This window comes from Mustela erminea, chromosome 19 (genome assembly GCF_009829155.1).
Source record: "Mustela erminea isolate mMusErm1 chromosome 19, mMusErm1.Pri, whole genome shotgun sequence".
NCBI lineage: Eukaryota > Metazoa > Chordata > Mammalia > Carnivora > Mustelidae > Mustela > Mustela erminea.
This window is the reverse complement of record NC_045632.1, coordinates 4,810,616-4,831,915: the sequence shown is the minus strand read 5'-3', so window position 1 is coordinate 4,831,915 and position 21,300 is coordinate 4,810,616. Positions and strand designations below refer to the sequence as shown.

The window sequence follows — 21,300 nt, the reverse complement described above, 5'->3', positions numbered from 1 at the left end:
TACTCCATGCTGCTGGAGGCCCTTGCCTGCAGCCCCAGAGGGCCTCTGAAAGTAGAGAAAGGTCCCTGGGCCACAGGCTGCCAATACCTGGCCCAGAGTCGCTATCCGTCCCAGCTGCCTGGTGGGGCAGGTGAGGGTGGAAAGTATGTGCCTCCCTGCACTGCTGCCTCCTCGAGGAGGCCCACCAGCTGGCTCCAGGCCACTGGCTTGGGCTCTGCCAGAGCCACACAGGACACCTCCCAGCAGATTTGCCTGCCCTTGGTGCCCAGGGGCCTTGTGTCTCCTGAGATAGCTTTTATCATTTGAGCCTCCTTTAAACTTCGTCCTCTTTGTGGTACCAAACCGGACCTACGCTATGCCCAGTGGTGTGCTGGCAAACACGCGCTGGCATGCAGGGGTACTAAGAGGCTCTGATTTGTCACCTCTGCCAATTTCCTTCATCAGCTGTTGGTGCAGATGAGATATCTGGAGCAGCTGCAGCCACTCTGGGGCCACAGTAGAACTAGGTTATGGGAGGAAGTGGTTTCCTGGAATCACCCTACCCTAGGATGTCTTGTGTTGGGAGATAATACTTCTTCTATACTAAACCTTTCTATCCTTGTGGCTGGGATCCTGCTGAATGGTGTGTGTGTGTGTGCGCGCACGCGCACACACACACACACACAGTGGACTTATCAGAAGACAGAAAGTTGCCAGGATGAAGCCTCTCAGCTATTACACTTGTAGTGAATTTTACAGAATGAGGACTTTAGCAGAGGAATTGGGGATGAGGTTTCAGAGGGAACGGTATATCCAAAGACACAGAGGAATGGAAAGTGTTCCAGAAAGTGTATTTGGATGGAACTGGAGTACAGAGCAGAACTTGGAGCCATGTGAAAAAAGGCCAGAAAGTGGGGCAGGGCCTCCTCCATGGGCTGAGGGGCTGGAGCCTGATACTGGGGCTGGGTTGGCTCCAGGTCCCCTCTGGGGCTGTGTGGGAAAAGGGCAAGGAGCCAGGCAGCTGGAAGCCAGGGGTCAGAGAGAGTCTGGGTTGCTGGGGTCAGCACTAGTCAGCTATGCTCAGGACTCTGCTGCCCATCGCAGCCAGCCATGAGGAAGACACTGTCCTTGAGCATCAATGGTTCTCTCGAGAACCCCCCCCCCCAAAAAAAATACCTCATCAGCCGACAGAAGCCGGACAGCAGGCATTCCAGCAGCAGTGGGGACAAAGGCAGGATGCCAGGGTAGCCATGATCTGGGCAGCTGAGGCCAAACCATCTTGAGAAGGCAGGCACAAGGCCAACCCTTCTCAGGAGGGAGAGGACTTCCCTAAGTTAGGGATGCAGTGAGGGTCCAACTAGACTTGGGGGTCTCGGAAAGAAGGGAGCACAGACTGGGAGGCTGTGGAAGCTGAGGGGCAGATGTAGGGCTCAGGGAGCAATGTGTGAAGAGCCACCTGGCCCTTCCCTCCCCCAGGCGGCCACACAAGTCGCTGGCCCCCCAGGGAGGTTGATGTCGACTCCACAGCCCCCTCCCACCAGCTGCCTCCGTAGGAACCCAGAGCGTGTGTGTGTGTTGGGGGGGGGGTCCCAGGAGGATCACAGGTGTTGGGTGTCCAACTGGGGCAGCTGTGGAGGCTGATCGGGAACCTTCTTTTCTAAAGGGTCGCCATCCTTCTGGTCACCTGCTGGAGCTGGGACAGGTGCATCATCTGGAAATGCAGGGAGGCAATGGTAGCAGTAGGCATCCCAGCTTCTTCCTCCCTCGGACCTGGAGTGGCCGCCAGCACCCTCCCCGCCCCCGGGGTGCCCAGAGCACCTGTGTCCGGGTGGAACTGGAGCTGTCCCTCGGGGCCAGGGGCTGGGCTGTTCTGGCCTCGCTGCTGCTGTTTTCTTTGTTCCATTTGCAGAACGGCCTGCAGCGAGTCGGGCAGATTGCGTGGGCAAGAGGGGATGATACGGAGTCTCCATGGCAACTTGCTAAGTGGTCCTGAACCCATCCCTTCCCTATGGGCCTTGGCATTTTTCTCTCTCTCTGAGAGTTGGGCTTAACAGTAAGAAGATCCAGTTTTCCCTCCCCTGTCATGGCTTGGGTCATACCTCGGGACCGGGAAGCCTTCACTGAACCCTTGCTGAGTCTAGCCTCCCACTCTGTCTTTGGTCTTCCTCCCTCCCACTTTCTTGCTTAGAGCCCCACTGCCCTTATCCACCATGGCAGCCACAGAGCGGTCAAGGATGGGGACACCCGCCCTTACTAAAGATGGCGGTCACCACCTGAGAGTCTAGTAGTGATGAACATGGTGGCCACAGGCCTTCCCAGCTTCTGAATATACAAGGACAGAGGCCATCAGGGACTTAGAGGATGGGGCCAGCCTCCCTGGCCAGTCACCTGCTGCAACTCTCTCTTCTGGGCCTCCAGGCGGCCCTGAGAGCGCCCCAGGGCCTCCGTCTCCTGGCTGAGGCGCTGCGCCTTGGCATTCAGCTCTGCCTCCCGGGCGGCCAACTCCTCCTCAAAACGCCTTAGTTCGTCCTCCGTGTAGGCAGGGTGCATCTCCACTGTCTGCGAGGTGAGGGCAGGGGTCTCAGCAGGGTGCCGTGAGCCTTAACCCACCTGCGCTGGGGAGGGTGCCGCTAACAGAGGCGGCCTGGGTCACGTGTGAGGGCAGAAGAGCTCTGCGTGGAAGCTGAGGGTGATAAAGACCCAGAGAAAGGGGAGAAGAGAGACCCAGAGGGGGATGGAGACTGAACCCAGAGACAGAGGGAGGCAGAGAGCCAGGGTAGGGGGACAGAGACCCAGAGGGTAAAAGAAGTGTCCAGAGACTCTGAAAGAAGGCTTCGGGCTGGGGGGAGAGAGGCATTCAGGACTCAGAGAATCCTCCATGGTCTCACCTCCCAGCCCTCCCCGGTGTCCCCAAACTCCTTCCTCTGGGTGGATGCGAGGAACTCCTCCAGGGTCACAAGGCGGTCCTGGTTGGTGTCCACCTGGGGAGCCAGGGTAAGCAACAGAGCTGGGCCTCACTCCACCCCAGCCCCCATCCTCCCCATGTCCCCTGTCCCTCATCTCACGTTCTTCATCACGTGCTCCCTCATGCGAAGCCGCTCCTCCTCCATCTCCCGCATGTCATCTTCTTCGTTCTTCGGGTCATACACCTTCTCCAGCTGCAGCAGTGTCAAGGGAGAGGAAGGACACATTGAGGGGTCCAGGGCGACCTCTCACCTAGGCTACTCCGTTTCTTTACACACAGAGACCACGCAACTTCAACTCCCAGAAGTCCTCAGGGGCACCCTGACACTCCTGGTAGCCTCCTTCTGTCCCAGGGGCTGCTGGGAGTTGTAGTTTCTCTTGAGTTCCCATCCAGGGGGACCCGAGGGGACACATGTCCAGTGCAGGCATCCTCTGCACCCGTGGTTTCCAAAATGCTCGCTCACCTCCTTGGTGAAGAGGGCCTCCAGCTCCTGTTCATCCAGGACCCCATCACTGTTGATATCTGAGAGGGAGACAATAGGGTATCTTGGGGGGACTGAGTACAGGGTGGGTCAGGTCCCTGAGGGACCTGCTAGAGAAAGAATTGGGGGCTGATATGGGCTCTGTTATGAGAGGACAGGTATCCTTGGGTCTCCAACAATACAATGATACCTTTCAGGCTTCAGTACCCCATTGGCCAGTTGCTAGGACAGCCAGATCCCTACCAACCAGGGTCCTCAGAAGGGAATAAACGAAGGCGGGCTTTGCCAGGACCACTCTTGGGATGGTCATAACGCAGGACTACTTGATCCCTAACCCCTGATGATCTAGGCACAGGATCAAGCCCTTTGCCCAGGAGCCAGGGGTGTCAGAGGCCTCTGTCCCAGAGACCCCGGCCACAGGAATCTCTCCACCTGTCACCCAGCTTGTATGGCTCCGAGGTTCCAGGTTTCTCAGCCGCATGGGCCAGGCTCGCTGTCCCCCGCACCCACCCCTTGCTCACTCAGATCAGCGCCCACACTGGTCCTTCAGAGCAGGCTGGAAACCCTGACCTCGTAAATCCAATGTTTAATTTTTTAAAAAACATTTTCTTTTTAAGCAGCCTCTACAGTGAGTGTGGGCCTCAAACTTAAAACCCCGAGATCCAGAGTTACATGCTCCACTGACCAAGCCACCCGGGGGATCCCGCCAATGGTTAATTTTTCACCAGCATTTTACTTGACTTTCTGCCCTTGGCTTCCAGAACATCATTTTCTCCTCCCAAATACCCCTTGTTCTCCTTCGTTGGTTCCTTTGGCTCCATCCTCCTCCGGAATGCTACCTATCGGTGGGCCCCAGGGCTCAGGCCATCTAATCCTGGAATCCATCATGTAGCCGCCAGCCACACTGGCCATTTAAATTTAAATCGATTAAGATAAAAAATCCCAGGGTGAGTCTGGATGGCTCAATGGGTTAAGCAACTGTTCAACTGTTCAGCTCAGGTCATGATCCTGCGAGGGATCGAGTCCCAAGTCAGGCCCCCTGCTCTGCAGGAAGTCTGCTTCTCCCTCTGCCCTTCACCCTGCTCCTGCTCTGTCTCTCAAAGAAATAATAAAATAAAAATCTAAAAAAAAAAAAAAAAAATCCCAGTGTCTCACCCCACTTTTACCAGTCAAGCATTCAACAGCCACATGTAGCTGGTGGCTGCCATATTGGATGGCACGGAACATTTGGATCATTACAGAAAGACTGTGACTGGCCCGCCCCTCTTCAGATGGGTCCCTCCAGTCCCTCATCTACCAGTGCCTCTACACCTGAATATCCAACTGTCAACTCTCCTGGCCACATAAGTGTCTGACAGACATCTGCAGTTTAACACGAACGGACTTAGTTCCCAAATATGGCTGCTCCCACCAAGTACCTCAGAGTCACCCCTGACCCTTTTTGTTAGCTCATAATCCTCATCCAGCTGCATCCAAGCTGCAAGTCCTACCAGCTTGCCCTTCGAGGTAAATCCACAATCCAACGGCTCTTCCCTCCTTCCCATGGCAAAGCCACCAGCATGTCCCGTCTTCTCCAGGCTTTTGGCCCTCCCGCCATATAGCCTATCCTCCACACAGCTGGATTCGGTCAGCCCTTAAGGCAGACAGAATCAGTCCCAAAAAGACAAATTCTGTATGAGTCCACTTGTGTGAAATAGCTAGAATTCACAGAGACAGCACCCAGAAGGGAGGTGGCCAGGGGCTGGGTGGGGAGTAGTGGGGAGTTGTTGATTGACCAAAGAGTTTTCCTTTGGAAAGGATGAAGAATAATTCTGGACTTTGGCTGAACAACAACGTGGGTGTCCTTAGCCTTCCTGAACTGTCCACTTCAAAAGGGCCAAAGATGGGACATTTCATGGTTAGGTGTATTTCATCACAGTTACAAATTAAAAAAAAAAAAAAAATTCATGTCTCAAAACTAGAGAATTCAGTTCCTTGGTGTGTTTCAAGAGCTTAACAGCCACATGGGGGCTGGTGGGTACAATACACTTTCCTCCCATAACCCTCCTGTCATCTTTTCCATGTTACTCATCTCTTAGCACTCCTCGGGGCACTATTATCAAATCCCCTTCCTTGACTGTCACCTCCCCACCCCCCACCCCCAAGATCAAGAGGCATTGGTGGTCTGTGAGTTTCATGGGCGGCTTGTGTAAAAATTCTAGAACATCTGGGCGCCTGGGTGGCTCAGTGGGTTACGCCGCTGCCTTCGGCTCAGGTCATGATCTCAGGGTCCTGGGATCGAGTCCCGCATCGGGATCTCTGCTCAGCAGGGAGCCTGCTTCCTCCTCTCTCTGCCTGCCTCTCTGCCTACTTGTGATCTCTCTCTGTCAAATAAATAAGTAAAAAAAAAATCTTAAAAAAAAAAAATTCTAGAACATCTTATACTACCTGGATTTTTTAGATTCACCGAAATACAGCGTTATCAGTTTGCCTGATCACTGGCTGTGTGTTGGGGGGAGCTCGGTTCCCTTCACAGCAGGATCCACAGACTCTCCACGAAGCTTGGTCTCAGAGGGAGCTGGGGAAATGTCTGCTGAATCAATGAGCCAGGCCCAGCTAAGCTCTGCCGACTGCTGGCAGCTTCTGGGACAAGCACATCTGAGTGGGTCCTGGCAACCCTGGGTTAGGTTCCTTCAGAGGAGGAGAATGAAGGGATACGTGTGTCTGAACCACCATGGAAAAGATAGCCTTCCAGTCCCTGGAGGCCTGTTTATTTGGCAGCAGGGCTCCTAGGCTACTGTGGGAGGCATGCCCAGCCTAGCCAAGCCTGATGGCTCAGTTAGTGGGTATCAGCCTGAGAACTGAGGAGTCTAGTGTATCCCTGAAAAGAGAACTAGATCTTCACTAGAAGGTTCTAGCAATGCAGAAGGGTGGACCCTTCTAGACCAACAGGAGGGACAGGCTCAGATCTCTTTGGCCTGCCTAAGCCTCACTGCAATGGGGACACTTCTTAGAATTCAGGCCCCAGAAAGGTCAGAGCCTCAGGGTTCAGCCTGGGTCTTGGGGCTCTTCCCCACCTTACCATGCAGTATGAAGAAGGTCTTGGGGTTAAACCTGTTGGGGTCCAATCCATCCAGCTCCTCCCATACCTCCTTCAACTGGGCTTGGCTGCCCTGTGGAGGGGAGAGCCAGGGGCTCATGAGCAAGAAGTCTGAGTCCCTCCCAGCCCTCGAATGTCATGCCCCTCAAGCAAGAAAAACTACAACTCCCAGCAGCTCCTGGAGGTGGCTGAGCATATTTAAAGGGCCTTCTGGCCTCAGGATCTGCTGGGAATTGTAGTTCTTTGGCTACTTTCTCATCTTGCGGTGCCTGGAGAGTTGGACTTGGTGTGGGGTAGCCACAAATGAGGGTTCTTACAGGTACATTGACTTTGGGGTGCTCTCGGTGCCGGCGTTGTTGTTCTTCCAGCTTTCTCTCTGCCTCCTTTCGCTGCTCCTCTCCCAGGGACTCCAGATAACGGCGTCTCTCGTGTTCCTTCAACATCTCATAGCGTTTGAACTCTTCATGATGGGCTGCGTCGTACTGGGCGAGGTCCCGGGTGGCCTGGAGAGAGGCAGACGGTCACACCCAGGCCCTAATTTCAACCTCCAAATTCCAGGCCCTCAGCCCTGAACCTGGTCAAGGGCCACCCCAATCTCCACCCGGTCCTGGGCTCCATGTCCTGAGCTCACTTCTTTTTTTTTTTTTTTTAAAGCTTTTATTTATTTGACAGAGATGACAAGCAGGCAGAGAGGCAGGCAGACAGAGAGGCGGGGAAGCAGGCTCCCCGCTGGCAGAGTGCTGGACGTGGGGCTTGATCCCAGGACCCCGGGATCATGACCCGAGCCGAAGGCAGAGGCTTAACCCACTGAGCCACCCAGGCGCCCCCTACTTTTTTTTTTTTAAGATTTTATTTTTTTATTTGACAAAGAGAGACAGAGAGCTCAAGCAGGGGGAGTGGCAGACAGAGGGAGAGGGGGAAGCAGGCTACCCGGAGAGCAGGTGGAGGCCGATGCGGGCCTCGATTCCAGGACCCCGGGATCATGACCTGAGCCAAATGCAGTTGCCTAACCAAATGAGCCACCCAGGTGCCCCCTGAGCTCACTTCTTGATCTCTACAACCCACTCTTGTCCCATAACACAGACTATCTGTTCAAAACACACAGCAACAACTTTTTTTTTTGAAGTTTATTTAAGTAATCTCTACACCCAACATGGGGCTCGAACTCATGACCCTGTGAGATCAAGGGCCCCAGGCTCTTCCGACTGAGCCAGCCAAGTGCCCCTACAAGGCAACAACATTAACCCACTTCTTTCAAGTCCTCCACAATCTCAAGATCTTGGAGGAATAGGGATGCCTGGCTGGCTCAGTGGGTGGAGCATGTGACTCTTGATTGCAGGGTTTTGAGTTCAAGCCCCACACTGGGTACAGAGATGACTTAAAAATAAAATAAGGATCTCAGAGAAAAAAGTGATAGGTGATAAAGAACCCTGGGTCCCTAATTACTTTGCCCAGGGTTCTAATCCAGGCTCCGCTGTGTGAACAAATCCCACTAGGCTGTGTGATTTTGGGTAAGTTACTTAGCCTCTCTGTGCCTCAGTTTCCTCCTCTATAATTTGGAATGAACAATATGACACTGGGTTGAAGAGTATCCCCTCCAAAATTACTGTTCACCTAGAATGCTGAAATGTGAACTTATTTGGAAATAGGATCTTGGTTAAATCCAAATGAGTGGTGTCCTTATAAGAAGGCTACAGAGAGGGGCTCCAGGGTGGCTCAGTTGGTTAAACGTCTGCTTTTGGCTCAGGTCACGATCCCGAGGTCCTGGGATCGAGCCCCGTGTTGGGCTCTCAGCTCAGCGGAGGGTCTGCTTCTCCCTCTGACCCTCCCCCTTCTCATGCTCTCTCTCTCTCGCTCTCAAATAAATACATAAATAAAGTCTTAAACAAAAAAAGAAAAAGGACACAGAGAAGATACAGAGAGACATGGGGAGAACGCCATGGAAGCTGAGACTGGAATGATGGGTCTACGAGTTGCAGAATGCTGGCAACCTCCAGAGGCTGGAAGAGGCAAGAAGTGGGTTTTTCCCTATAGCTTCTTCTTCTTCTTTTATTTTTTTTGTTTTAAAGATTTTATTTATTTATTTGAGAGAGAGAGAGATAAAGCAAGAGAGGGAACAGATGTAGGGAGAGTGGGAAAGGGAAAAGCAGGCTTCCCGCTGAGCATGGAGCCCAATGTGGGGCTCGATCCCAGGACCCTGGGATCATGACCTGAGCTGCAGGCAGATACTTTACGACTGAGCCACCCAGGCACCCCTTCCCTATGGCTTCTAAAGAGAGTACAGCTCTGCCAAAGCCTTGGCTTGGACTCAGGGATACTGATTTTGGACTTCTGGCCTCCAAAACTGGGAGAGAATACAATTCTATTTTTTATTTTTTTAATTCAAAAAAGAATTTTATTTTTTAAGTAACCTCCACACCCAACATGGGCCTCGAACTCACCACTGCGAGATCAAGAGTCAAGCGTTCTAATGACTGAACCTGCCAGGCACCCCACATTTGTTGTGTTAAGCCACTGAGTCTGGGGTAAGTTGTTACACCATGTGATAATTTCAAGGTGTCTTAAGCTATTAGGTTTGTGGTAATTTGTTATAGGGCGGTGTAAGAAACGAACACAGCTGCTGTGTGGGGAACAGGTTCTCACAACGAGGATAGGTCTACAGGCATCGAGTGGGTAGAGAGCAGGGATGCGGCTAAACGTCCTATAATGCACAAACCTCCCCCACAACAAAGAATTATCCAGCTCCAAACGTCAAGAGTGCTAAGTTGAGAAGTCCTGGTGAGCTCGGAAGGCAGAAGTTGGGAGCCCACTGAAGAAGCAGCTATGAGAGATGGTGCGAGCTGAAGCTAGGAGAAGGACGGTGGGGCTGGAGAAAAGTGGGCAGTTTCTGGAATATTCTGGAAGTGACTGGCAAAAACATTTCTCAGGGACTGAGCCCAATGCCAGGAATACTCAACTGACGGCTATTATCTTCAGGGCCACTAGATGAAGCTCCAGGAGGCCAGAAACGGGGCGCTCCAGGTTTGTCCTGGAGGCACTGGGTACCCAGGGAAGGAATGCAAGCAGGGAAGAGGCAGGGTCAAGTCTGGGCACAGCCTTCCACTCCCCAGTCCCGCCGCCCTTGGCTGTCCCCATGAGGCTTGGCTGGAGATCCTGCTTCTCAGATAAGGGCTCTATTAGCTCCTATGGCTGCTATAATTGTACACTTGGTGTAAATGTAAATGGTGTAAATGTAAATGGAGGCCAGGGCGGCCTCCGCCATTAAAAGATGGCGCCTGGCTAGTTGCCAGGTTAGGATTGCCTCTTGAGACTAAGCGGAACGCCCAAAGAGGAAGTAAACAGCATTGGTTGCTAGCGAAGTTGTTCGTTTAGGTGCACAGCCTGATTCGCTCCCTCCTGTACCCTGCTCACTGATTGGTCATGTAAGCGTATATAAGTGTGTAGACTTGCGGAAATAAAGAGAAGATGCATCTGAACTGGGGCTTTTTGTCGTCCTTGCGGGCCGAGGGCGACAACATTCAGGGGCACCTGGGTGGCTCAGTCTGTCAGGCACATGACTCGATCTCAAGGTTGTGAGTTCAAGCCCCACACTGGGTGTGGAGCCTACTTAAAGAAAAAAAGGAAAGAGAGAGAGAGAAAACAACACACATTGATCATCTTGTATTATGGAGGCCAGAGATAATGAAAATAGTTTCACGGAGCTCATATTACAGTGGAGGCCGAGCCATGCTCCTTCTAGACTTCTCCTTTCTAGAACTGCCTTCCACGCTGGCAGCTCCTTCCCCTGTCTGCAAAGCCAGCAACTGAGCACTTTCTGCTTCACACTGCTACCTCCAAAGGTAGTCACACCTCCCTCTGTGAGGACACGGAGGGCCCACCAGATAACCCAGGGTAATCTCACCCGCTCAGGACCCTCCGCTTAATGCCCTCTGCAAAATCTCTTTCGCCACGAGAGGTCTATGCAGCCAGAGGTTCCGCTGATTGGGATGTGAAGGGTGTGACATCTCTGGGGGGCAGCCGCGTGATTCTGCATGATTCTGCCACCCCCGCCCCCACCCAAGTCATATGGGGAAGGACAAAGCCGAGGAAGGATCTGAAATGGTCTGCATGGAGCCCAGCCCATTCTGCCTACACCTTGCTCTCCCAGAGAGAATCTGGGGAGGCTTCTGGGGACTGCCTGGCCTTTGCAGCCACTGACCTCGGAGAATACCAGGGTGATGGAGCACATGTCCCAGGCTCCATTCCCTTCTCCCTGTCCATGAAGCCTCCTTCAGTCCACTGCCCAGAGCACCCCCACACACACACACACTACCGTCTGGATCAGCAGCTCCAGGTCCCGGGCCTCGAAGGTGTGCTGATTCTGAGGGTCCAGATGTTCAAACTGCTTCAGGAGGCTCAGGTGATCCACCTGTACATCTGGATGAGGGAGAAGTTACTTTAAAAAAAAAAAAAGTGCACAGAATGTTCCTTCTTTCAAAATCCCTGGGCTAGATCTGCTCTGAAGGAGGTCACAGCAGGTACTGGGAAAGCACAGAGGATGTCCTGAATGAAGCTGGGGCAATCAGGGAGGGCTTCCTGGAGGAGGTGACACCACAGCTGACTCTGATGCTCAAAACAATAACCATAATAATAATTAACATGTATTGAGTACTCACTATATGTTAGGCTCTGCTTTAAATACATTAAATATATTTAATGCATTTTTAAAAGACTTTATTTATTTGACAGAGAGAGAGAGATCACAAACATCAGGCAGAGAGAGAGGAAGAAGCAGGCTCCCTGCTGAGTGTAGAGCCTGATGAGGGGCTCAATCCCAGGACCCTGGGACCATGAGCTGAGCTGAAGGCAGAGGCTTAACCCTCTGAGCCACCAAGGCACTCCTATTTAATGCATTTTTTAAAAATTGTATTTATTTGTCAGAAAGAAAGAGAGAGAGAAACACACAAGCAGGAGGAATGGCAGGCAGAGGGACAGCAAACTACTTTGCTGAGCAGGGAGCCCAATGCAGGGCTTAGTCCCAGGACCCTGGGATCATGACCTGACCTGAAGGCAGAAGCTTAACCGACTGAGCCATCCAGGCATCTCTAGAGCATTTATTTCTCTCAAAAATCTTAAGACAAAGGTTCTACGATGATCCCATTTTACAGATGTGAAAACTGAGGCCCAGAGAGGGTCAGGGACTTGTCTAGGTCACCATCATCTAGGAAGTGGCAGAGAGAATATTAGAACCCATTGCCGGACTCCAGAGCACAAGTCCTGTTATGGGCTGAATTATGTGCCCCAAAACCCATTTGTTGGGGTCTTTGCCCCCAGACCCTCCAAATGTAACCTTATTGGCAGAGAGGGTCTTCCCAGAGGTGACCAAGTTAAAACAAGGTCTCGGGGTAGACCCAAATCCAAGAGGACTTGTTTCCTTCTAAAAGGGAAAAAAATTTGGACGCTGCAGGGAAGACACGAGGCAGAAGCTGGCCATCTCCAAGCCAAAGAGAGACCCAGAACTGATTCCCAGCAGAAGAAACTGATCCTGCCACAACCTGACCTGGGACTTCCGGGGTGCTAAAGCCAGCCTGTGAGGGGCAGGGGGACATGTGAATCAGACCCAGGCCAGCTCTCCAGTGGCTCCCGTTCTGGGAAGGGAGAGAGCTGTACACACACGGGAAGGCCGGGAACCTGAGGTCTTGTGTTGCTCTGCCCAGGGTGAGCCCAGAGGAGGGACAGGCTCACAGGACACAGACACAGATCAAATTTTATGATGCATTATTCATGCCACTAATGGGGGCTGAGCCCCTTCCCCTGGGCCAGACGTGGTGCCTGGCCCTGGGGCCGCCATGGGAACCAGACAGCAGCAGCATGGGATCCCCTTGCCCCCAGCACCCAGCAGGAGACAGAGGACAAACACACGTGACCCTAGCAATCCCAGGTACAGCAACCAACAGAACCTCCCTTGAGCAGCCCCGTCAGGGTAGGAGCTGAGACAGAAGCTTGGCTGGCAGTGCAAAGAGCCCTGAGAACATCCCAGGCAGAGGGAAGTGCCAGGGTCAAGGTCCAGAGTTGACAGACAGACGCTGCCCGGAAGCGTTATTAAAAACACTGACAGGAGGGCACCTGGGTGGCTCAGTGGGTTAAGCCGCTGCCTTCGGCTCAGGTCATGATCTCAGGGTCCTGGGATCGAGTCCCGCATCGGGCTCTCTGCTCAGCAGGGAGCCTGCTTCCTCCTCTCTCTCTGCCTGCCTCTTTGCCTACTTGTGATGTCTCTCTGTCAAATAAATAAATAAATAAATAAATCTTTAAAAAAACACTGACAGGAGAGGGCACCTGTAAAGGGAGGGGTCGGGTAGGCAGTGCAGCCGTGAGGACCGTGGACTTGGGCCTGCTGACCTCTGGGGAGCCGGGGTGAGTCCTAAGAAGAGGAGGGACAGGATGTGGACTGGATGCTGTGATGGGCTGCGTCACCACCCCCAAGACGCCCATGCCCTAAACCCTGGAACCCATGACTAGGGGACCTCAGGTGGCAAAGTGTGACTTGCAGGTGATTAAATTAAGAATCTGGAGATGGGGAGGTGATCTCGGGTTACCCAGGAGATCCAATGCAACCATAAGGGTCCCTCTAAGAGGGAGGCAGGGGTGCCTGGGTGGCTCAGCAGGTTAAGCCTCCGACTCTTGAAATTTCGGCTCAGGTCATGATCTCAGGGTCATGAGATCAAGCCTGGTATTGGGTTCCACACTCAGCACAGTCTTATTCCTGTCTTCTGCCTCTCCCCATTGCTCATGCTCCCAAGAATGTGCGTGCGCGCTCTCTCCAACAAATAAACCTTAAAAAAAAAAAAAAAAAAGGAGGGAGGCAGAGGGGGAAGGCCACGTGAGCACTGAACACAAAGGCTACATACTAGCTTTGAGGATGGAGGAAGAAGCCACCTGCCAAGGAATGCCACTCCAGCAGCCAGAAAAGACGAGGCAACAGGCTGCCCCTAGGGCCTCCAGAAGAAGTGCGGCTGCGCCGATGCACTGATTTTTGCTGGGTGAAACTGACTTCCGATTCTGATCTCCCAACTGTAAGGGAATTGGTGTGTGTTGTTTAACCCCTGAATTTGTGGTGATTTGCTGCAGTGGCCACAGGAAACGGCTACAGGATCCCCCTGGCTGCTGAAGGAGGGCGGGGGCGGGGACTAGGACCCAAAGCAGGGGAGGCACCAGGGAGCCCAGGGAGGAGGCGACTGCAGTGACCCAAGCGGGACCCAGGCAACAGCAATGGATGGTGAAGTGGTCAACTCTGGAACTGTAATAATTAAATCAGCAGACAGCCGTGGGTGCCTACGCAGGCTGTCTGGTCACCGTGGAGCTCCAGCACCTGCCTGGTGCCCGGCACACAGTACAACTGGAGACACGTGTTCGTCAGTGGACCCGTGGAATCAGGTAAGTCATGAAAACAGGCGTGTCTGACTTTGGCTCGGGTCGTGGTCTCGGGGTCCTGGGATCAAGCCGCGCATTGGGCTCTGTGCTCAGAGCAGAGTCTCCTTTTCCTTCCCTCTGCCCCTCCCCCTGCTAATGCTTTCTCTCTTTCGAACAAATCATTAAAAAAAAAAAAAAAAAGGCAGGGGGCGGCGCAAGGGTGGCTCAGTGGGTTAAGCCTCTGCCTTCGGCTCAGGTCACGATCTCAGGGTCCTGGGATCGAGTCCCTCATCGGGCTCTCTGCTCGGCAGAGAGCCTGCTTCCTCCTATCTCTCTGCCTGCCTCTCTGCCTACTTGTGATCTCTGTCAAATAAATATAGTCTTAAAAAAAAAAAAAAGAAAGAAATGAAAACAAAGCCCAGTTCTCCTACTGACCGTCAACACCATCCACCAAGGCTCAGCACCCGCTTCCATAACATGGGAGCCTCACAGGATGTCCATAGATAAGAGGGTCCATCTCAAGAAAGGGGGCATGTCCTTACATGTGGTCACGCCCCATACCAGACTACCACAGAGCCACAGTAAGTATAACACTATGGGCGGGGCGGGGGCGGGGCTGTGTGGCTTGGTCGGTTCAGCACCTGCCTTCAACTCAGGTCATGATCTCCAGGTCATGGGATCGAGGCCCACATCGCGCTCCCTGCTCAGTGGGGAGTCTGCTTCTCTCCCCCTCTCCCCCTCCCCACGGCTCGTTCTCTCTCTGCCTCTAATAAATAAAATCTTTAAAATTTTTTTTAGAAATTAAAAAATATATACCACTACGGTCCATAGGTCCATAGCCAAAGGGTGCAGACAACCCAGATATCCATCAACCGATGAGTCGATAAACCCAATGGGGTCTATCTTTACACTGGAATAGTACTTGGCCCCCAAAAAGGAAGTTGCTGACACATGTTACATTTTGGATGAACCTTGAAAACTTTAGAAGTGAAAGATCCAGACACAAAAGGTCACAGATGGTAGGGCTCCATTTATCTGGAGTGTCCAAGAACAGGCAAATCCAGACGCTTAACCAACTGAGCCACACAGGCATCCCTACATCAATATTTTAAATGAAAATGGTTTTTATTTATTTATTATTTATTTTTAAAGATTTTATTTATTTATTTGACAGAGAGAGAGTACAAGTATGCAGAGCAGCAGGCAGAGGGAGAGGGAAAAGCAGACTCCCTGCTGAGCAGGGAGCCTGATGTGGGACTTGATCCCAGGACCCTGGGATCATGACCTGAGCCGAAGGCAGCCACTTAACCAACTGAGCCACCCAGGTGCCCCATTAAATGAAAATGGTTTTTAAAAATAAAAATGAACAGAGAAGCAAAAAACAATCCACCAGTCATGTTAGCGGTAGATGGTTCTAGAAAGAAAACTCGGTCAATTTTCTATGCACATCTTAGGTGGCGGACAGGGGTGGGGTGGGGGGGGTGGTGAGTCCCTAGGAGGAAGGCCATCCCACCCCACCCACCCCTGCTTACTGGGCTCCTGCTCCGCATCCATCTTGGCCTTGAGCAGCATCCGTAGCCGAGACACCTCCTGCCTCTTGAGCTCGTCCAGCTTGGTGCGGACATGGTGGCTGACAAAGTCCAGCTCCCGGCTCAGCTTTCCACTCTGCCCAGGTGGAGGGGACACTGGTCAGGCTGGGGGCCCTGAAGGGGGCGCACGGGGCAGCCTCGTCCTTTCTCTGCCCTCCTGGGAGACTTCTACCAGCTTTGTGAAGCCTGGAAAGCTTACAGACCCTTGGCCCACCCACTCCCCAAGCCTCCGAGACCAGGTCCAGCCCTGCAGCCTGGCGTCTGAGGCCCTGCCCACCCCGGGAGCCCCGAGGCCCACCATCCGTCAAATCACACTTGGTTCCAGCAGTACTAACTGGGCATCAGCCTCCACACTCAAGGCTCTTTCCCCTGCCTGGGCTTTGCACATGCTGGTTGGTCCCTCTGCCTAGGATTCTCCCGCCACCCCCTTTCTAGGCCTAAGCAGATCCTCACTGCCCTTAGACACTCAAAGCACACGGCACCTCCCTTGAAAGATCCTCTGGGCAACTCCCCGCCCCCCTCCCTGGGGTGCCTTCCCTGGGCTGCCCCTCCTGTCACTTCAGATTCTGTTTGTTGCTCAGAGCTGACCCCAACCCTCTCCTGCTCACAGCCCCCACGGCTCCCCAGGGCCGCCAGGACAGAATCCCTGCGGCCGGTACCCGAGACCCTGCACACATCCACCTCTCTAGCCCCATCGCCCCTGTCTTTATGGCAGTGATCATGAACTACGGGGAGACACGGAAAGTACCAGAATGCTTTGTTTATACACACAGTTCCCGCTGTCTGAAATGCCATGCCTTCACCCCCCACCCCCCACACATACCACAACAACTTCTACACCACAGATATCCCCACTCAGACTTCAGACTTCACTTGGACAAGGGGCACCCTTGCTCCAAAAGTTCTCTCTCACTTTTCATGCTGGACTGTGCCCTCCTGAGGCCCGCCCAGGGCCCTCTGCTATCTGTCATTGCTCAGGTTGCTTTTTTGGTCACTTGAGACTCACAATGGGGCTCTCCAGCCCACAGGGCCCATGGCCCTTGAGAGGCAACAGGACACAGTGACCATGGAGACAGCCCCATTCACCCAACCAGTCAAGCATCTACTCTGGGCCAAGCCCTGTGCTGGACTCCCTGGGTCTGTCCTCTAATCTTGCCCACAGCCCCATTTTACAGATGGGCAAACTGAGAGCCCAGCAAAAGCCACTGGGTATCAGGTCAGAGTCTTGTCTCCCCATATTCTTTTCCTACTCAAGCAGATATTACTGCCACCACCAAGGATGATGACTGACATCCACCGTGGCCTCACGATGTGCCAGAGCAGGCCCTGGGGTGGGGATCTTCACCATCCTACACCTCTCATGTCCCGGAAAGTGTTGCATCAGAACCCCCAGTATCTGAGAAAGACACCAGGGTCCAGAGGGTGTGGCTGCTCAGCCCGGAGCACATGAGGAGGAGCTGGGATTGTTCACTGTACCGGGCACCGTTGCTCTCCACACTCTGCCTGCCTCACTGGCCCTTCTGTTTCCAAGATCATTTCCCACTGATATGACCTTAAACCCTGGCAGTGTGTTGGGGACGGCTGCACCTCAGGTTATCCCAGCTGGGCAATGGGAAGGACTGAGCTTTAGGGTCTCTGGCTCTGCTGGTCCGTCACTGGTGGCCAGGTAGATGGGGAGACATGGGAGCCCCAGAAATGCCAGGAGGCTATGGGGGAGCAGGGCCACCTGGGTCCTCTCTGGGACCAAGGACTCAAGGAGGCCCCTCTAGGTGGGGCATGCCCACACGCACCTGAACGGGGTGGGGGAGTCTGTGTGCGGCGGGGCAGGAAGGAGGAAAGGGGGCCAGTCATCCCCATCTCCTTGTGGAGGGGGAGGCCGCCATCAGCCAGCCCTGCGGGGACACAGAGCCTATATGGATGACAAACACTGCCACGAGGGCCTCCATGTCCCCCTTCATAAAATGACGACAATCTCGGCCCCTCTGGAGGCCCAACGTGAGCTAGAGGGGAGGCGAGCTGCAACCGCATCTCCTGTGTCTTGAATTCTTCCTGAGCAGGACACACCAGCCTGGCCCTCGGGGGACCTGCACGTGCATGGTAGGTGCGAGGACCGCCACCCTGTGCATCTTCGTCCTTGACGCGTCTCACCTCTAGTGATCCTAAGCTGAACCCTGTAACACAGACTCGGCTAGCGCGCCCTCTTTACAGATGGGGAAACTGAGGCACCGCGCGGGGCGGTCACACGGCATGGAAGCGCAGAGCAACAGGAACGAGCAGGCGCCCCTCGTTCCCTCCCACCTGGCCTGTGCCCAGCCGCACCTTGATGTCCTCGGCGTTCGCAGCCTGCAGCTTCTCACGGAAATGCCCGTCTGTCTCCAGCACGTTGATGACTTCCTGGAGGTACCGGTGGTAGTACAGGCCAGTGTCCTGAGGGGACAGGGATGAACATAGCGACCCCCCCCATTCTCCCTGTGCCTAGGAGCCAGGGCCCACATCCCTGGGGGCTGGCTGAAGGACCCCGAGGCCCCAAGGCCCCATGCTGGGAGCAAGAGGCAGGCCCGCCCCATGGGACAAAGCTTCTAGAGCCAGGTGGCCCTGGTTCTGATCCCCAGCTGCTCCGTAAGACCAGGCTTATCCCCTGGGCCGAGGTACTTGTCTCCTCCCAGGCCATTGGTGGAGACAAAGTAGACATCACACGGGGAGACAGACACCCAGCCCGACGCCGCACATGGAGCGGGTGCTCAGGGTGGACACACCAGTATTTGCTGGCGAGCCGTGAAACATACCCTCATCCATCGTTCATCAGGCAATCCCCGCGCTCCTACCGCGCACTAGGTGCTCTGCTAGGGACTCGGCAAGTGACCAAGACAGACAAAAATCCCTACGCTCCTAGACCCAGACTGGCGTGTGTAGGTGGGTGGCATGCCTGGGTGGCTCGGCCCATTAAGCATCTGCCTTCAGCTGCAGTCATGATCCTGGGGTTCTGGGATCGAATCCTGCATCAGGCTCCTTGTTCAGCAGAAAGCCTGCTTCCCCCTCTGCCTGCAGTTTCCCCTCTCTCTCTCAGTCTCTCTCTTCCTGTGACAAATAAATAAAATCATAAAAAATAAAATAGGCAATAAATTCCCTGCTTCTCAGCGCCATGGTGAAAAGTACACAAGATGAAGGGCCTGGCACGATCCTCAATCTATTACTGCCATCATTTCCTAAGTAGCGAGCACACGGTAGGAGCCGGATAACCTGATGGCTCAGCCAGGCCCCTGTGGGTATACCGACTTCCCACTGGCTGACAGCAACCCGAATGTATTCCCTTAGCGTTCTGAAGGTCAGAAGCTCAGAACAGGACAGGGCTGAGTTCATTCTGGAAACCCTAAAGGAGAATCTGTTTCTTTGCCTTTTCCAGCTGCTAGAGGTTGCCCGTGTTCCTTGCCACATGACTCTGCATCACTGTGACCTCTGCTTACATTATCCTATCACCTCTGACTTTGATCTTCTTGCTTCCCTCTTACAGAGAACACTTGTGTTTACGTTGGGCCCACTTGGATAACACAGGCTAACTTTTCCTTCCATCTCAAGAGCCTTGTCTCGATCACACCTGCAAACACTCTTTTGCCCTGTAAGGTAAGATAGTCACAGGTTCTGGGAATTAAGGTGTTGACATCATTATTTTAAAGTTAATTTATCTGTTTTGTTCTATTCTATTCTGTTCTATTCTATTTTTAGTAATCTCTACACCACAGTGTGGGACTCGAATTCAGAACCCTGAGATCAAGAGTCATATGCCCTACAGACTAAGCCAGCCATGTGCCCCAAGGTGTGGACATTTTTGTTTAGCCAACGGGCTGGAATCCCAAATCTGCCAATTACTAGCTAGGTGACCTTGTTAGGACAGCTAGAATGCCTAGTTCACTTTAAATTTCTGATAACAAATAACTTATAAATATACTGCAAGAGTTTATTTATATGCAACATTAAGCATGCTTGTCTGAAATTCAATTTTAACTGGGCATCTTGTGTTTTTATTTGCTACACCTAGAAACCTCAGTTCTTGGGCAAGTTACTTAAACCCTCTTGTGCTTCAGCCTCACCTGTGAAGTAAGGTTGGGAGCTCCCCATTGAGGCCCCACGTGACCTGCCCCCTCCCCATTCTGCTCCAGTCCCACTGGCCACCTCCATGTCTCTTTACTCACTCTGCTCTCCACACCACAGTGTCTTGGCCCAGGCTGTTTCCCCTGCCTGGAATGTCCTTCCTTGCATTTTGCATTTCAGCTCACAATCCTTCCTCTCTGACCATCACCCTGGTGTCCACTCTCAAGAAATGTGTGGGATGAATGAAGGGAAAGGGGACTTAGAAGTGCCTTCTGTGCCTGCAAAGATGTCACCAAGCACAGGCCTAGCTCACAAGGTGGGACTGCCACACAGGAGCATGGAACCATCCCTTCCAGAGACAGTGACGTGACCCTTACTGATGAAGGCTGTAGGAGCAGTCAGGCCAGAAATCAGCGCCTGAGCCTTGGGAGTCTCAAATTCCCTAAGACCAAAGGTTTCACAGCATCTGATAAACACATGTCGGGACTACCTTCACAGCTTTAACAACTCCCACGAGCTCCAGGAAGCCAGCACACCCCAGTTAAGGAACTCCACCTGCCCTAGGTGTTACTGGGAAATGTAGTTCTTTTTTCAGATTCCTTCTTGGGGATGGCACTTAAAACATAGGGGGGTAATGCAGATTTGTCACTTAAAATCTGACCTCATTTCCCCCACGCCTCAGAGCCAGGAACTTAGAAATATGCACATACACACAAATACTAGCCCCGAGTTTTTCACCACGTCAAAGCCCCAGGACGGCAAAGAATGGCAGGCAAACTTCAAGCCGCGGCCGTGGGGGAAGTATCCACCCAGGAGCGACGCGGATCCTCGGGACTGTAGTACCACTTGCAAACACCTGGCGGGAAAGCAGGGCAGGGCCACTCACTGGGCTCTCGGTCGCAGGGCTCTCCTGCTTGGGCGTCCCCCGCTCCAGAGGCAAGGCCAGGACAGTGCGCAGCAGCAGCAGCGGTGGCAAGAGGAGAAGGAGGGCTGCGCTGGGCCCAGAGGAAGGCATGGCGGCGTGGCCTGTGGGGGGCAGAAAGGTGGATAATGTCTGTCCCAAGTCAGACAGGACTCCCATGGACCCAGCAGTCTGGGCCTCCAGCGCCGCCCCCGTCCCCCTTCTAAGAGCCAAGACTCAAAGCGTCTCGTTTCCCGGGACACAGGATTCCGCACCTCCAGCTCTTCCTTCCTGAGACCCAGAAGTCCTAGCTCCCAGCACCCAGTCTCTTCGCTCAGACTGAGGAATCCGAGATCTCAACCCCTTTTCCACAGAACCAAAGGTCCAGGCCCCCAGCCTCCCTCTTCGCCAGGATCTAGAAGTACTGGTGCCCAGTCCATCCCCCCCGGGACCCAGTTTTCCAGCCCTCTGGTCCCCTTCTCCCGCTCCTCCCCAAGACCCAATATAGGACCCCTCCCAAACCCTCACCTTTCCTTCCGCGCAGAGGGCGTTTTCCCGGGCTGAGACCTCCGGCGCGTTCGGGTGATTTCCCCCCGAGGCCCCGCCCACTTTCCCGCAGAGGACCCGCCCTCAGAGGTCTGATTGGTCCGCGTTGGCTCCAGGTCCCCAGGTCCCTGTCTAGCGATCCGCCCCTTGCCGAAGTCGCTCGTCTGTTCTCGAAAGCCTCGCTTCCCTTCTCGGAAGCTCTAACTCTTGACGCCGCATTTCCTGCGGAGAGCGGAGGCTTTCGAAGAGAACTACAATTCCCTGCAGGCAGGGGAAAATGAG

At 53.6% G+C, this 21,300-nt stretch overlaps 1 protein-coding gene and 1 long non-coding RNA gene across 4 annotated transcripts; one reads left to right on the top strand and one right to left on the bottom strand.

Annotated features, from left to right (window-relative positions):
* Positions 1-811: 811 nt before the first annotated feature.
* NUCB1 (nucleobindin 1) lies at positions 812-21,108 on the bottom strand. 3 transcript variants are annotated; one of them, XM_032325953.1, is made up of 13 exons: positions 21,001-21,108; positions 20,458-20,597; positions 17,802-17,909; positions 15,426-15,558; positions 10,817-10,920; positions 6,822-7,007; positions 6,487-6,577; positions 3,408-3,466; positions 3,045-3,137; positions 2,868-2,960; positions 2,368-2,538; positions 1,798-1,894; positions 812-1,690 (listed from the first exon to the last, which is right to left on the bottom strand). In XM_032325953.1, the coding sequence occupies exons 2-13, from the start codon at positions 20,584-20,586 to the stop codon at positions 1,578-1,580; spliced, it is 1,377 nt and encodes a 458-aa protein (XP_032181844.1). In that variant the 5' UTR covers positions 20,587-20,597; positions 21,001-21,108; the 3' UTR covers positions 812-1,577. The 3 variants fall into 3 exon arrangements, with proteins under 3 accessions (XP_032181844.1, XP_032181846.1, XP_032181845.1); XM_032325955.1 differs by having other exon boundaries at positions 17,802-17,876; XM_032325954.1 differs by lacking the exon at positions 21,001-21,108 and adding an exon at positions 20,748-20,961.
* Positions 13,347-17,802, top strand: LOC116579960. Its single transcript, XR_004281479.1, has 3 exons — positions 13,347-13,917; positions 14,349-14,474; positions 17,540-17,802. It is a non-coding gene; the product is annotated as an uncharacterized LOC116579960 (long non-coding RNA).
* Positions 21,109-21,300: the final 192 nt, after the last annotated feature.